Genomic DNA, 14369 nt, shown 5'->3' with positions numbered 1-14369 from the left:
AGAATAAGAGAACATCCCCCACCCTGGTAGCCACACAGCCATGGGGCACACACAGAGCCTGGGCTTTAAAGAGAGGTCTAGTATTTGAGTCTCTACCCTACTGTTCTCCAAGAGTCACTGACCCTCTTTGGATCTCCTTTTCTTTCTCTGTAGACCAGTGATCAAAATACAGGCCTTGAATGGATTTTGCAGAGATTCAACATAACACACAATGCCACTATTTATTAAGAAGAGAATCGGGGATCCCGGGTGAGAAAATACGCAGTTGGTCCTTGAGCAGATTAGTGTCAGTTAAACGTTGGCTTCCCAGCTCCCAGCAAACCTCCCGCTCAGTCAGAGATTAACTCAGGCTAGAGAAAATAGACAGCAAAGATGATGAAGATGACTACAAAAACAGTTTCTTGTCAGGGTTGTGTTCTCAGGATCCTGGATGAGTCTGAGTGAGGGTCTCCTCTGGGATCATGTGCTTGGCCTGGAGGAAGTGAAGAGAGGGAGTTGGGAGATCAGCAGAGCCAGGAGCCCTGAGTCTCCTCCCCAGGCCACCCAGTTTCGGCTCATTTGGCCTGAATTCCTGAACCTCACCTTGGGCCATGTGAGAACCAATATAGTCCCACTGGCTGTCATGAAGTTACCTAGTGTGGAGAAAGCACAGCTGACATCCATTAAAACTAAAGCTGGAGACAATCTGATTGCACAGTACCATTTCCCAATCCATGCAAAAGAAACACGCCACTACATTTATCACAACTTAGGCAGTGGAATGAGCCCTGTGGCACAGTGTGTACTGGGAAAAATTCCTGAAACCAAAATGTCTGTCAATAAAGGTGCAGGTCCATGGATTTAGGAAAGCAATGAACAACTGTTTTAAAAAACAGGCTAGCTAAAAATAAGTAAGTAAGTAAGTAAGTAAGTAAATAAATAAATAAACAAATAAACAAACTGCTTAGCTTATAAGTAATGAAAGGATAATGTTCAGGGTTGATAATGAGTGGACTAAATGAGCAAAACAAATTACCTGCAAGTTGACATAATTCAATCTTGGTTACTCCCAGCTCCCTCCTATCCCCATGCACCCCCAGCACTCACTTCTGAGACCACTGGAAATTCATCCCAGACTGGGTGGAGAAAGTCTGCCCCATTTCCTGCTGCTTCTGGCAAAGGGTGGGCCAGGAGCTGCAGGAGGGTGTGGGCACTGGGATAGAGAATGTGCTCTGGGTCTCCTTGGGGTTGGCGTCCTTCACAAACAGATCATCATTCACGATGCATAGACTGAAGGAAAAAAATGGGACCTTATTAACTGGACAGATAGACAACCCCACACCCCAACAACGATCCTGCTTCCACTGCCACTCAGCAACCAGGTCCTTTCCATACTCTTACTGTGCCTGCCACCCAGGTTCCTTGGCTGGTATCTCTACTTTTCCTTCACCCTTCACAGAGCCAACCTTTGGAGAGACTGTCTAACCAATTTCACTACATTTATAGGTTTATCCCCAAACCACAGACAATTTTACACCCATATTTACACTGCCGAGGAGTGGACAGTCTAATCTCCATTTTCAGAGGAAGTCACTGGGTCACAAAGAGATCATGTGACTTGACAAAGTTCACAAAACTAGTGAGTGTTGGGATCAGGGAAAGAACCCATAATCTGATTCCAGAGCCGATGCTCTTAATCACTAGGAGACATGATTCCTTGGTTGTACCTGTTGGCTTTTCACAATATTGAGAACACCCCGAAGCCTGTAGCTCCCCATTCCCATACCCCTGAACTCATACTGAACTGGGTGTTCCACCCACAACAAAGCACTCACCTGTAACTGCTGACAGGGGTAGCGATGAATGTCCGGGTGAAGGCACGAACAGAATCCTGAGACATGCCTTCCACTTCAACAACGAGCAACAAACAACAATACCCCTTTAGCATTCCACATGCTTTACATACTCACACAGCATTCCCCAGTCAGGGTCTGACTTGATATTCGTGTGAAGGGGACAGTTTTTCTGTGGGGAGTCAGGGTGTTCCGAATGGGGAAGGCAATCTGTTCCCAGTGACAGGAACACTACCATGTGCTGGGACCAGTGGAAACCACTTCAGAAGTGCATTTGAGGGGCACCTGGGTGGCTCAGTCGTTAAGCGTCTGCCTTCGGCTCAGGTCATGATCCCAGGGTCCTGGGATCGAGCCCCGTATCGGGCTCCCTGCTCCATGGGAAGCCTGCTTCTCCCTCTCCCACTCCCCCTGCTTGTGTTCCCTCTCTTGCTGTGTCTCTCTCTGTCAAATAAATAAAATCTTCAAAAAAAAAAAAAAAGAAATGCATTTCATGCATTTTTCACAGCTGCTCAACAGATGGACATCATTAGGTCCATTAGCAAATGAAGAAACTTACAGGTTAAGAGCCCAAGGTCACAGAGTAAAGATCTAGCGTGAGAGCTGTCCAACTCCACAGACTGTGTCCCTAATGCCCAAGCTGTGTGGGGCAGACCGGCATAGACCTAGTTCAGACCAGGATGCTTTGAGGGCAGCGTGGAAATGGGAGAACACAACGGGAATAGGAAGAGAAAAGAAGGCACCAGGGAAGCTGGGAGAGTTCTGTGAGGGAGCCCAGCCAGCAGGGAGAGAGCAGAGGAGCATCTGGGGAGGAGGTTCTACACACACGCACCTTCCTTGAACACCCCGTTGACAGAGAAGCAGAGCATCGTCTCCTGAAAGGGAAGAGCCCAGGTACTAAGTCACCTAAACTTCCTACCCACCCGTGGCTTTCTGCGGCTGCCCGAGGGAGGAAGCTGGTGCTCACCGTCTGGAACCACATGTCCACCATGAAGGAGCTGAGGTCATGCTGAGTTTGAGGCAGCACACAGAGGGAGCACATGATGTCACATTTTGTATGCTTCAGCAGCTGAACACGCAGGGCTATGGGGGTGGAGGAGGAGAAACAAGCAAAGGTCAAGGGTTGCCACACCCTAGGCCCTATAATGATCACTTCACACCCCTTTCCCTGCCCAGTCTTCCCCATCACACACGCACAGGGGTCCTTGAGCTTCTTCATATTCCTGCTTTCCTTGAAGTATTTGCACAGGCTGCTTCTAGGAGAGAAAGAGGGACAGGAGGTGGTGGTCTGGCCGGTGTGGGTGTTTCCAGGAGCTGCCCTGTATCCACTGGGGAGCCACAGGGCCCAGGAGCAGAGTTGGAGCTTTGCTACTCACGGGGCTGACTCCTCGGGGTTGAAGGGAATGGCCAGGGAGAAGCAGGCCTCATCGTGGTAGGCACCGAGGAGACCCTGACGGTCTCCAGAGTCGTAGATCGAGTAGTACCTGTGGGAGGGCAATGAGGACCGTCTGTCTCTGTGGTGTGGATCCCAAATGAGATTTCAAGACCCAGTCGGCAGTCCTGAGCTTGGGTGGCCTCACCCATCCCAGCCAACCCCTTCCCCAGATTCCCAGGAGTACTTACTGCTGCAGGAATTGCAGGACTAGACTCTTCAGGGCATCAGATCCAAAGAAGCTTCCCTGGAATCACAACAGTCCTCAGGACCACGGCTGATAACCCCTCCTCACGCACCACCCAAAGCCCGGCTTGATCCGCCCTCCTCACCTTGCAGGTCGGTAACCTCTTGTGGGCTGCAATACTGAGGCTGGTTGGTGAAGGTGAGTCCTGGCTGTCCTGGGGAAAGGAAGAGGGAGTGGGCAGTGTGGACCAGGAGCTGGTGCTGAACAATCAGGGAAAGGATGGGCCCCGGAGAGGGTGAGGGTCAGAGGCCAGGTGCGAAAGGGCCCTGGAAATTACATGGGCAAGACTACATTTGGGGTCCCTGTCTTGGGGTCCCTGATGCCCCTGGAGAACATGGTTGAAGGCGATCTGGAGCCCTTGTTGGGTTCCCACATGGATCTGGACCTCCATGAGGTTGAAGGGTCATGAAAATTGTAACTTCTGCAAGACCTAAATGGCTTCAGGGCAGGTTTGGGGCAGCATCAGTGCCAGCAGAGGAGTCAATGATCAACGAATACACCTACCAGGCATAGTAACTTGGGAAACAATTCCAGGATGGAGCTGCAGAAATCCAGACAAAACAGAAAAGTCAGTGAAACTTTGCAGGTGTCCTTCATCATGAGAGCAAGCACACTTACACCTGACACACAGCCCAGTATGTCCCACCTACACTGCAGTGTCCTAGGCTTCCAGAGCCCTTGGCACCTCCCTTGTGGATGGGCCTAGAGGGAAAGCACACACTCTCTTCCCCCTCCTCTCTCTGATTCCATTCCTCGACCCACCCCCTCCTCCCTCTCTTTACCCCTGGGTGGATCCCACCTAAACTGTCCTGACTCCCATCTCCAGTGCCACCAGAAGCAACATTTGGAGCCCAGGCTCCAGGGCTGCCTTCTCCTTCCTGCCTCCCTTCCTTCCTTCAGGTCCCTACCAAAGGCTCCAGAGAGAAGAGGGAATGGGGTGGAAGCCCAGGGCTCTGCTACCTCACTAGGGGTCCAGCACGCTGCAGGACCATGACACCCCCCCGCCCAGGGGTGGCCCAGGATGCTGGGGCAAGGAGGTGAGTGAGGCAGGAACCAGGAGGCAGAGGGGGAGAGCGAGGGGGATGAAGACAGAAGAGGGGTTGAAGGTAGGAAGGGAAAGGTGAGAGAGACATAGGGGAGTAGAGACAAAAGAGGGAGAGAAAGCAAAACAAAAGGAAGGGAAAGAAGCTCTACCATGGTGGTGAGGGTCAGGGAGGAAGAGAGGAGAAGGGGGAAATGGCTCTCTGCCTGCGGTCCTTTCCTTCATCTGCCCTGGCTGGCCCTGGCATCCGACGTAGGAATGGAAAACATGCCGGTGTTGGGCTGGGGGCCCACTGCACGCCGGTTGAAACTTTGTCACCTGTGTGAACTCAGTCTGAGCCGGGCATGGGGAACGAAGCAGCCACGGGGGCAGGAGACCTACCCCAGGGGGAGTAGAGGGTCAAGCCCCAGGTCAGCATGGAGCTGAGGGTCTGTGGTTCCCTCTTATGATCACCGCCTTCCCTCCTGATGACCCCAGTGCACCTGTGCCTGTCCCAGTCGGTTCCTTGCCTGAGGGATTATACCCATGTCGGGCTACCCACAGGGCTCCTCTGAAGGACCAGTCTGGATGAGGTGACGTGCGGAGGGAGGGGAGGGGGCAGTGCCTCTGAGAGGCCTGTCCTCCTGTCCTCTCAAGCACCTCTGCCCTCTGGCTTCCATTCCTGTCTCAGGAAGCCCTCTGCTCACTGGCAGTCACCCACTTCTGGCCCCCTGACTCAGGGAATCCTGGTTTCTCCCAAGGAGGGCCCGGCTCCCCGCAGGGGGTCAGAGGAACGGATGTCATGATGGCAGTCCCCCAGGACCTCGGCCCTCAGCATGCGGCAGGAAAACCACCAAGGCAGCCTGGAATTGGAGGGGGGATACATTTGGTTCAAGGAAAAGAGGGTCCCTCTCAGAACAAGGGAGGGAAGCCCTGTCTCGGCAGGGAGGCAGAAAGGCCCATCTCAGCATGAGGCCCTGGGCTGGAGGGCCCCGCTCTGTCCAGGGCACCAGCACCGGGCTCAAGGTGGTCACTCTGGTCCTAGTGAGGAAGGGGAGCCCTGTTTCGTAGATCACACTTTGGGGATGGCACACCAGAGAAGGCTGGGTGCAGACAACCTGCAAACGGGCCTCAGACCAGACAAACTGGTGAGCAGGTCAGAGGAAAGGAAGGAGATGTCTAAGCACAGGCGAGGGACACAGAGAAGAAAGCATAGGGCCTCTGGTCCCCCCAAAGGAACAGAGCTGCTGCCTCCTCCAAACAGGCACCGTCAGGCATAGTTCAGAGTCCCACGGGGTGACACAGTGTACAACTGACCTTATGTTGGTTGATTTATCAGGGAGGGCGGTGCACAGGGCACTTCTATCGGTACTCATCTCTTCTGGCTGCAGACTTTTGCCCTCGTCCAACTCCCCTGCAGACTTCACCTATAATTATGGGGAGGAAACACGTGGAGCAGAGAGAGATGACCAGGATGACCCTGCAGCCCCAGTCCTTCCCTTCTCCAACAAATCCACTTCCCTGACTCTTGTCACCATCCCGTGAGCACTCCCAACTTCCTTTCAGAGAAGGATCTGGGTACCACACCTCACCTCACTGTTGGAGAGGTTCAAGCTCTCGATGCTGGCGGCATTCTGCATAGTGTTGGACAGGCCATCCAGCTGGCTGGGTGTCTTGGTGCTCGGGTTCGAGGGCAAAAGCTATGATGAGGAAAAAGTTAGAGTGAGGACCCCAACAGGGGATATCTGAGACCAACCTGCCTCTTCTACCTAATCTCTCCCACCTTCAGCGTCAGTCTCAGCACTGGGACTGAGTCCTCACCTTGGGCATGTTCTTTTCATGGGTCTGCAGGGAGGCAGCCATGCTGTTTCTAGGATTTGGTACCCTTTCAATATCATGGGTGATCAAGTCTCCGAGAAGCCGAGAGGAGGGAATCAGAAGGCTGAGAGAGGCCCGGCTGGTACAGCTCCAGCACCAACCCCTCCCCACGTTACCATCCCTAAGTCTCCTTCCCAGACAGGCCCCTCTGCCCTCACCTGCCCTAGAATTACTCCTGTAGGCATACCAGGGGCAAAGAGGACCCTCTGGATGTTAAGAGATTGCTGGGAGACTACATATCATTTGTTCACTGTCAGCAGCAGAGTTAGAGATGGGGTCAGTGGCTCTGAGTTTGAGGTGGAGATGGGGGGGCAATAGGTGTGGGAAGGAGATGCGGGCCTGGATGTGGATGCACAGCTACTCTTGAATCTGCATTACCTTTGTCTGCTCCACCTTTTCTGACTTCAGCTCCTTGTGCACAGAGTGGGGTGCATCAGAGGGGTAGATAAAGATAGAGATCTGTAGGGAACACAAGAGGGGCTGGGTTAAGTACCAGGAAATCCGACACAAGACCTTGCCCCTGTCCTGCCCTCTTGCCCCTAACTGGTCCCAGTCACGCCCTTGACACGTACCCTTTCGTTAGCGTCATCCCAGATCTTGCCGTTGACACTCTTCAATGCAAAGGCAACGTTGGCATTCTCAACAAAGAACTGGGCCTGCATTCTCTCATAGTGAAACTATAGGGAGAATGGCAAGAGAAAGAGAATATGAGACCCGAGCCACTGCTCATCTGCCCTGTTTCTTCTCATCTGCTTCGCTGTTTTCTCTTACCTCGACTGGGGTGAAGGGGACACTGCATTGTCCCTGAATCAGATCCAGCAGCCACTTCTCATCATATTTGATGCCGAATGGAATCTAGGAGCCAGAGATGGGAGAAAAGATTGACACAATGGATTCCAAGGTTAAGATAAGACCCAACCATGTCTTCCTTTCATACCGTTTATTTGGGGGGCACGGGGGGCTTTAAAATAATTTCTTATGATAGGACATTATCCTTTATTGCAAACTCTTGTACCAGACATGGATTTACTAAATAACTTTTCCTTCAATTCAAACACTTTTTTTTCAAATAATCGACTTAAGATGTTTAATATGAACTTCCTTTTATAAAGTTCCAAGTGATACTAGCTCAGGGCAGGATGCCTTAGCCTGCTTCTCCAACAGGGACCCCAAAGACACAACCTCCTCCCACACTCAGCTAGAGCTAAACTGAGCCTTCCAGTGTGGAGTTGCTCCATCTCCTTGGCTGTAGTTTCCTCTGCTCTTAGACAACTTACCTGATTCTCCCTATAGTCAGTCTGTTCCCTTTATATTGCTCCTCTGAGTCTGCCCTTACTTGATCTAGGATGTTAACATATGTAATGCTACATATGTAATGATGCTAGTAATAAAAAGACCGATTACCCACTCCTCTGCCCCCAGAAAAGTACATAGCGTCTCTACATGAGTCCAACACAATTCCCTCTGTTCACCTTCTTCTACTTATTAGGTCCATTTTGCAGGGGCACTCACAATGATCTTGAACCATTTCCCCACGGTCTCATCCTGCCTCTCCCGCTCCATTCTTCTCTCTGGAGGCTTTTGCTCTCCCTTCATGTTAGCTTGGGTTTGGTCTTGTTTCTGAAAATTGCCTCTCCGACGACATGGTGGAATGGCATAGGGAGCACTGTGGGGAAGTGGAGAGAAGGAAGTAGTCCACACGTGCTCAGAAAGTCTTCCATTACACGTTTGCCCACTGATACCAGGGTACAATAAAGTTTGCTCAACCATTAACCTGATTCTATCATTCATCACTCTTCCAGGTTGGAGAAGAGAATGACATATTCAGCTACAGGGCTATGTATTCCACTGGCTGGTACATTTCAGCTATGCTGACTGGTCACTTACTATCTCACTCGGGTGCTCATGTGAGCGCCATCTGTTGCCAGATCTCCATCTTGCTGCTGGTGGGATGAAGGATAAATGCCAGAACTGACTTGTTCAGACCAGTTGTTATATCTCCTTCGGTAAATACCCCAGCATCTTGTTCTTCTTTGTAAGAGTTTACTTACATCATTATGCCCTGAAATTGAGAACAACGCATCAGTGGTCCCAACACCACAAACGGTTCTGGGGAAATATCATGGCTAATGAAGAAATATCACTGACTTTATCATCTAAAATGAAATAGAGCACAGTGCCAAAAAGGTTGAAAAACTTCACTTGTGGTTGCATTTCCTGGGAGAGGAGAGGTGGGGAGCACTTGCGGCCAAGAAGAAAACGAGCACAGAGGAAAGGGTTTGGGCCTAGGGTTTAATCTGTGATGTTAGCCCTTGCTCTGCCCTTTTCAGGCTGGGTGACCTGGGACAAGTTGCCTATCATCTCTAACTCACAGTTCCTTCCTCTGCCCTAGGGGGATAACAAAATCCACCCTGAAAGTTTGGTGTTATGGTTCAAGGGTCAAAGGTGAGTTCCCGCCTGAAGAAAGAATTAGAGAAGCGAAAGTTAGGTCTGATGACAATATCCAGAAAAGTCTGGAGAGACATAATATGGAGAATACCAAAAGACAGAGGGAGAGAATTAAGGGAGATCTAGTGAGCATATCCAACCCATGCTTCATTTGAGTCCCGGAATGAAGAGGAGGGAAACGTAGAGAAGTGGCATTTGAAGCGATCTTGCTTGAGAACTTTCCCAAAGTAACAGGATAATCAAGTCAGTATAACAATACTAATAGGAGACAAAGTATGCTTTAAGGAAAAACATTCCTAAAGAAAAGATGTACATTTCACAGTGATGTTAATGTAGCAAAACTGGGGAAATTTGTGACCAGAAGACTCAAACTAAAAGAAATATTAAAGGTTCTTCTTCAGGCAGAAGAAACACGATCCCAGATGGAGGCACAAAGATGCAGGAAAGAAAGACTAATGGCATTTGTGAATATGTAGGCCAGTCTAAATGAGTATTGACTATATAGCACCAGGACGCTAATGTCTTCTAGGGGTTTAAATATACATAGAATTAAAATTCATGGCAATAGGGCGCCTGGGTGGCTCAGTTGGTTAAGCGACTGCTTTCGGCCCAGGTCATGATCCTGGAGTCCCGGGATCGAGTCCCGCATCGGGCTCCCTGCTCGGCGGGGAGTCTGCTTCTCCCTCTGACCCTCTTCCCTCTCGTGCTCTCTATCTCTCATTCTCTCTCTCTCAAATAAATAAACAAAATCTTTAAAAATAAAATAAAATAAAATAAAATTCATGGCAATACATTGGGAGGGTGTGAGTGGAATCAAAGTGTTCCAAAGTTCCTTCTCTGTCTGAAGAGCTTTAAAGAAGTAATTTACATGAGACCATGAAAAGGCAAAAAAAGAAAAAAAAAGTACATTATAGTCTTAAGGGTAAACGCTACAAGAATGGCTAAAGAATGTTTAACTGTCCAGCCAAATGAGGTAACAATCTAATACTAAGAATATATATATATTAGGGGCTCCTGGGTGACTGAGTCTGTTAGGTGTCCATCTTTTTTTTCTAAGATTTTATTTATCTATTTATTTGAGAGCGAGAGAGAGAGAGATGGAGGAGGGGGGAAGGGAGGGGCAGAGTGGGAGGCAGAGGGAGAGGGAGATAATCTCAGGCAGACTCCACGCTGAGCAAAGAGCCCAACTCGGGGCTCTATCTCACAATCCCGAAGTCATGACCCCGAGATCATGACCTGAGCCGAAATCAAGAGTTGCCACTTAACTGACTAAGACACCCAGGCACCCCAAGGATCTGACTCTTGTTTTCAGCTCAGGTCATGTTCTCAGGTGTGTGAGATCAAGCCATTTTCTCTCTCTCTCTCTCTCTCTCTCTCTCTCTCCCTCTCCCCCTGCCCCTTCCCACCCCTCTCTCCCTCTAAAAGAAAATATTAAATCATTTCAACGAAAGGAGAGGAAAAGGGCCTCACAACAGGCAGAAATAAATGTGCAGTTAATATGGTATACAGAAACCAAGTTATATCTATATTTACATTAAAAGTTTCAGACTGGATATTCCAAATAGAAAGACGATTTTATGAGACCGGAAAGAAAACATTCCATCAAATGCTGCTTAAAGGAGAAACATGCAAAATTTAATGATTTAGAAAATTTTAAAATAAATTAAAACTTGGCAAAATGTGTACCATTTACACACTAACCTACTGAAAGCTGGTATACCCATATTACTAAAGGGAAAGGTGTTCTTTCAAGAAAAAAATAACATTACTAGAGAAAAGAAGGAGATTTCATTATGATAAAAGGTTCAATGCAAAAAGAAGCCATTAATACAAAATTCTAAATTGGTGTGCTTGTCTTAACACAGAGCCAAAACGTGCAAAGCGAACAATGACAGTAAAAGGAGAAATGGATAAATTCACGATTACAAATTGTGGCAACACACCTCCTTGAGTGACACATAAAATGGCAGACATAAGTTCCACTAGGTGGAGATTTTAAAATGAGAATTAAGTAAATTAACAAATTTACTTAATTGGCATGGAACAGTGCACATAAACACTGCACGTGGAACATTCCAGAATCGGTCATATGCTGGGCTATAAGGCAAACCTCAAGAATCGTCTCTGGGGGTAATACAATCTACCCTAAATAGTTGATATAAGAGTCAAGGGTAATGGTGGGTTCTCTGCCCCTCCCCCACCTCTAGTAGGCATCCAAAGAATGTTAATCTACACCAACCCCCCCCCCCCTTTGCCCCCCCCCCCCATCAACCTAGGAGACCCTCCCCACTCTCCAAAGGCTGGACCTGTGAGGACCACATAAGTCAGGTCTATCCCCTCAACCAGTGAAAAAAAATTCACCTCAGCCATGACCACTTCCATTGGAGAGGAGGTTTTCCATGTGGAACCAGGATGGGAATGTCAGGGCTCACTTGGCCCATTTCCTCAAGAGAGTGGAATACTAGTCAGCCTGGGCCCTCTCCACCCCTCCTCTAAATGGGGGTTGGCTGGGTGTCCAGTGGGGCGGGGTGGGGGAAGGGACCCAGAACCCCTCGTACCCTCTGGGGATCTGAGACCAAGGCCTCATGCTGACCAACTCACCCATGGTGTGGACCGAAGGCAGTGGCCCGTCACCAGTGTCCTCGCAGGTTGCTTGTGAAGAGAATCCGTGAGGTCTGGAGCCGGAGGTTTGGAGATGATCAGGGACGGCTGCTGAGGAAGGTGAGAGCAGGCCACAAACCACTTTGTCAGTGTCACACAAACAAGTCGGAATCCTTACAGGAAGTCCCTTCCTCAAAGGCATGGAGAAGAGAGCCTTGGCTGCCACCAGAGGAGGCTTTACTTCATATAATTCCTGTCCCCTGAATTTGTTACCAGCCTACCAGGGAATTGTTTCCAACTGAATCAGCCCTGCAGACAAGGCCAACTAGAATCATGAGGGGTGGGACCACGGTACTTGCAGCCACAAACACAAGGAACTCTGTATGCCAGGCTCTGTATCCACTGCAATACATCTTGTTCCCTCATTCTGCAAACCCAGAGAACTCTGAGTATCAGCTATAGGCCAGGCCTTGGATTTGCTACATTGCATCTGCTCTGTCATGGATTCCTCACAAGGGGACTCTGATACCACAGTCACCAGCTTTGCAAGTTTGCTGCAGCTTAATGAGGTGCTGGAGCTTGTTTGGAGTCATTCAGATGCTACCTGGAGAAACAGAGACTGCAACTGAGTTCCATGGAACGGCGGTGACATGTCCATGCATATGTAGCCTAACTAAATTCTTGCTGCAATATGTCGGATTTTATTTTTTTCTTAAGTTAGAGCAAAATAAAAGAATGTTCTGAAAATAATCACATGGCTGGCATTATCTCCAACTCATTCCAGAGAGATAATAGCAAACAAACTTACCCTCCCCCACCAAATAAAACAAAAACAAAAATAAAACAACACAACACACACACACACACACACACACACACACAGCAGCAGACCTGGAAACTAAAAAGGAAATAGCAAACAGAGTTTGGTGGGTCACTGTAATGAGAGGAGAATGAAACAAATCATGCCTTTTCCTTTACCAAAAAACATAGTATCGGTAGATGCCCCTTAGTCGTCAGAGACAGAACTGTAGCTCTGAAAGTTTCAGACCAGAGGGCTTTGCAAGGCAGAAAGAAGGAGGGAGGCGCCTGGGCTCCAGTGCATTAGCCAGAATTTTCTGGAATTTTCCACTACTTTCTGGAATTTTCTACTCTTTGCCCACAATCCCTTCCTGGATCTCCATGCCCCGAGAGAGAAAATTCAGTCCCTGAGAGAGGTGAAGAAAACTTGGCACATGAGAGTGTGAACATTTGGGGGTAAGGGAAGTGTAAGACAGAAACACACACACACACACACACACACACAGATAAACTGTCAAGTCGAAAGCTGAAGTTTATATTTGCTAATTAAACAGTATCGTGTGAACATTTTCATAACATGGTAAGTATAGGTGAACTTTTCTCGTGAATCGGCTGTTAGATGTTTTCAAGTGTTTCTCTCAACAAATTTGCCTAATCACAAAATGCTAAACATTAAAAACGTATACTTAGAAAATGAAATCATTCTGCACCTTCCGTCTGTATGATCCCCTCACCCCAACTCACAGATATCCAAGATATCCAATGTAAATAGATTGGTGCACATTTTCCAGAGGTGTTTCTCTTTAGGTAACGTGTACACCTACCTGAAAATATTTGTGTAGTTACGTGGTTATAGATACACACTTTTAAAAATTTGCAATCACATAAATAATTTTCTGCAAATTGATTTTTTCACTTACTTATTACAACATCTCCAGATTGCCATTTCTTCAGTTAATGCGGTGTGGCATCCTTCCAGATGTGTACTGGAGAAACATTTTGCTTTTACATAAAAAGCATACATAAAATTAGTTCTTATCATTTGTCCCTTTCTCCACTGATAAACAAAAGTCCTTTGTTTTCTAGCCCAGTAGCACAAATTCTGTAATATTGTTTGCAAATAGTTACTCCCATCTTTTCAAACTTTTTTTTTCTTTTGATAGTACAGAAATTGCTTTTAATTTTCATGGGTTGTCTTCATTTAAAAACAATACAGCTACAACAGAAAACGAAAGAAGAAATACTTAGGGTTGCATCAAATACTAGCCCAGTGAGAATTCAAAGCACTGAAGGCTTCCTGGTACAATGGAAAAAAGCTTCACACCTAATTCCCCATGTGTAAATAAGTGGGGAAAATAACTGAATCCTTGTAAGGTTATTGAAGATACCATGTAAAGCGTCTCTGGCTTAAAATAATTCTGCAAATGATCATTTTCTTCCCTCCATGGAGGTTACTTTTCCTCTGCTTCTGGTTGGGCCCCACACACCATCCCCAGGACAGGGTTACCCATTGTCCCCCTATCTAGGCTTCCAGGCCTGAGGAATGGGATTTCATCTCCACCATCATCTTCAAGACAAAGACACTGGGTAAAAGTTTGTTTGAGTACCCTGCCTGTCAACATGACTTGAACACCTGGGGCAATCAAAACCAAGAAAAACTTTTAACTCTCTTACAAATTTAATTGGACAAATTAAAGGGAAGTTAAAGAAAAAAAAACAAAACAAAACCTTCTCTATCCCAAACAGAAATGTCACATAATAAGGAAATGCAAATTATTGGGGAAATGCATGGAATGTGTTTTAAAGGCAAATGTTTAATATTCTATTAGATAAATAAATCTGATTAACAAAAGATTGTCGCTTGAAGTCCGTTAAAATAATTCAAATAAGAACTATACATTACAAACTTATAAGATTAAACACGTACAAAACAATTACACATGTATGTATGTTTGTGTGTGCATATATTTCCACATACGTATATACATAAACATATATGTATATGTAAAACATATGGAGAATAGTATATACATATTGTGAACAAAATTTGGAAGAATATATGTGTTCGTGTAAATGTACTTATATATTACTGTGCACAGGGAAGTATATCTGGGG

General features: G+C 47.4%; 1 protein-coding gene across 3 annotated transcripts; it reads right to left on the bottom strand.

The window, feature by feature from the left end:
- Nucleotides 1-202: 202 nt before the first annotated feature.
- NXF3 (nuclear RNA export factor 3) lies at nucleotides 203-11909 on the bottom strand. Of its 3 annotated transcripts, none has more exons than XR_012377326.1 (19): nucleotides 11457-11909; nucleotides 8295-8469; nucleotides 7920-8073; nucleotides 7179-7262; nucleotides 6980-7084; nucleotides 6786-6866; nucleotides 6122-6229; nucleotides 5847-5956; nucleotides 4013-4049; nucleotides 3594-3662; nucleotides 3453-3508; nucleotides 3206-3313; nucleotides 3027-3085; nucleotides 2797-2912; nucleotides 2662-2704; nucleotides 1815-1887; nucleotides 1016-1269; nucleotides 583-632; nucleotides 203-472 (listed from the first exon to the last, which is right to left on the bottom strand). XR_012377326.1 is itself a non-coding variant. In XM_025858983.2 (19 exons), exons 1-18 carry the CDS (start codon nucleotides 11656-11658, stop codon nucleotides 629-631), a joined length of 1767 nt encoding a protein of 588 aa, XP_025714768.1. In that variant the 5' UTR covers nucleotides 11659-11907; the 3' UTR covers nucleotides 203-472; nucleotides 583-628. The 3 variants fall into 3 exon arrangements, 2 of the variants coding, with proteins under 2 accessions (XP_025714768.1, XP_073746466.1); XM_025858983.2 differs by having other exon boundaries at nucleotides 1087-1269; nucleotides 11457-11907; XM_073890365.1 differs by lacking the exon at nucleotides 583-632 and having other exon boundaries at nucleotides 1087-1269; nucleotides 11457-11908.
- Nucleotides 11910-14369: the final 2460 nt, after the last annotated feature.

The sequence above is a fragment of the Callorhinus ursinus genome, unplaced genomic scaffold, assembly GCF_003265705.2.
Source record: "Callorhinus ursinus isolate GAN/ISIS: 27379988/994484 unplaced genomic scaffold, GSC_fseal_2.0 scaffold143, whole genome shotgun sequence".
NCBI classification, from domain to species: domain Eukaryota; kingdom Metazoa; phylum Chordata; class Mammalia; order Carnivora; family Otariidae; genus Callorhinus; species Callorhinus ursinus.
The sequence above is the reverse complement of the archived record's forward strand: the minus strand, read 5'-3'. Positions and strand labels throughout refer to the sequence as shown.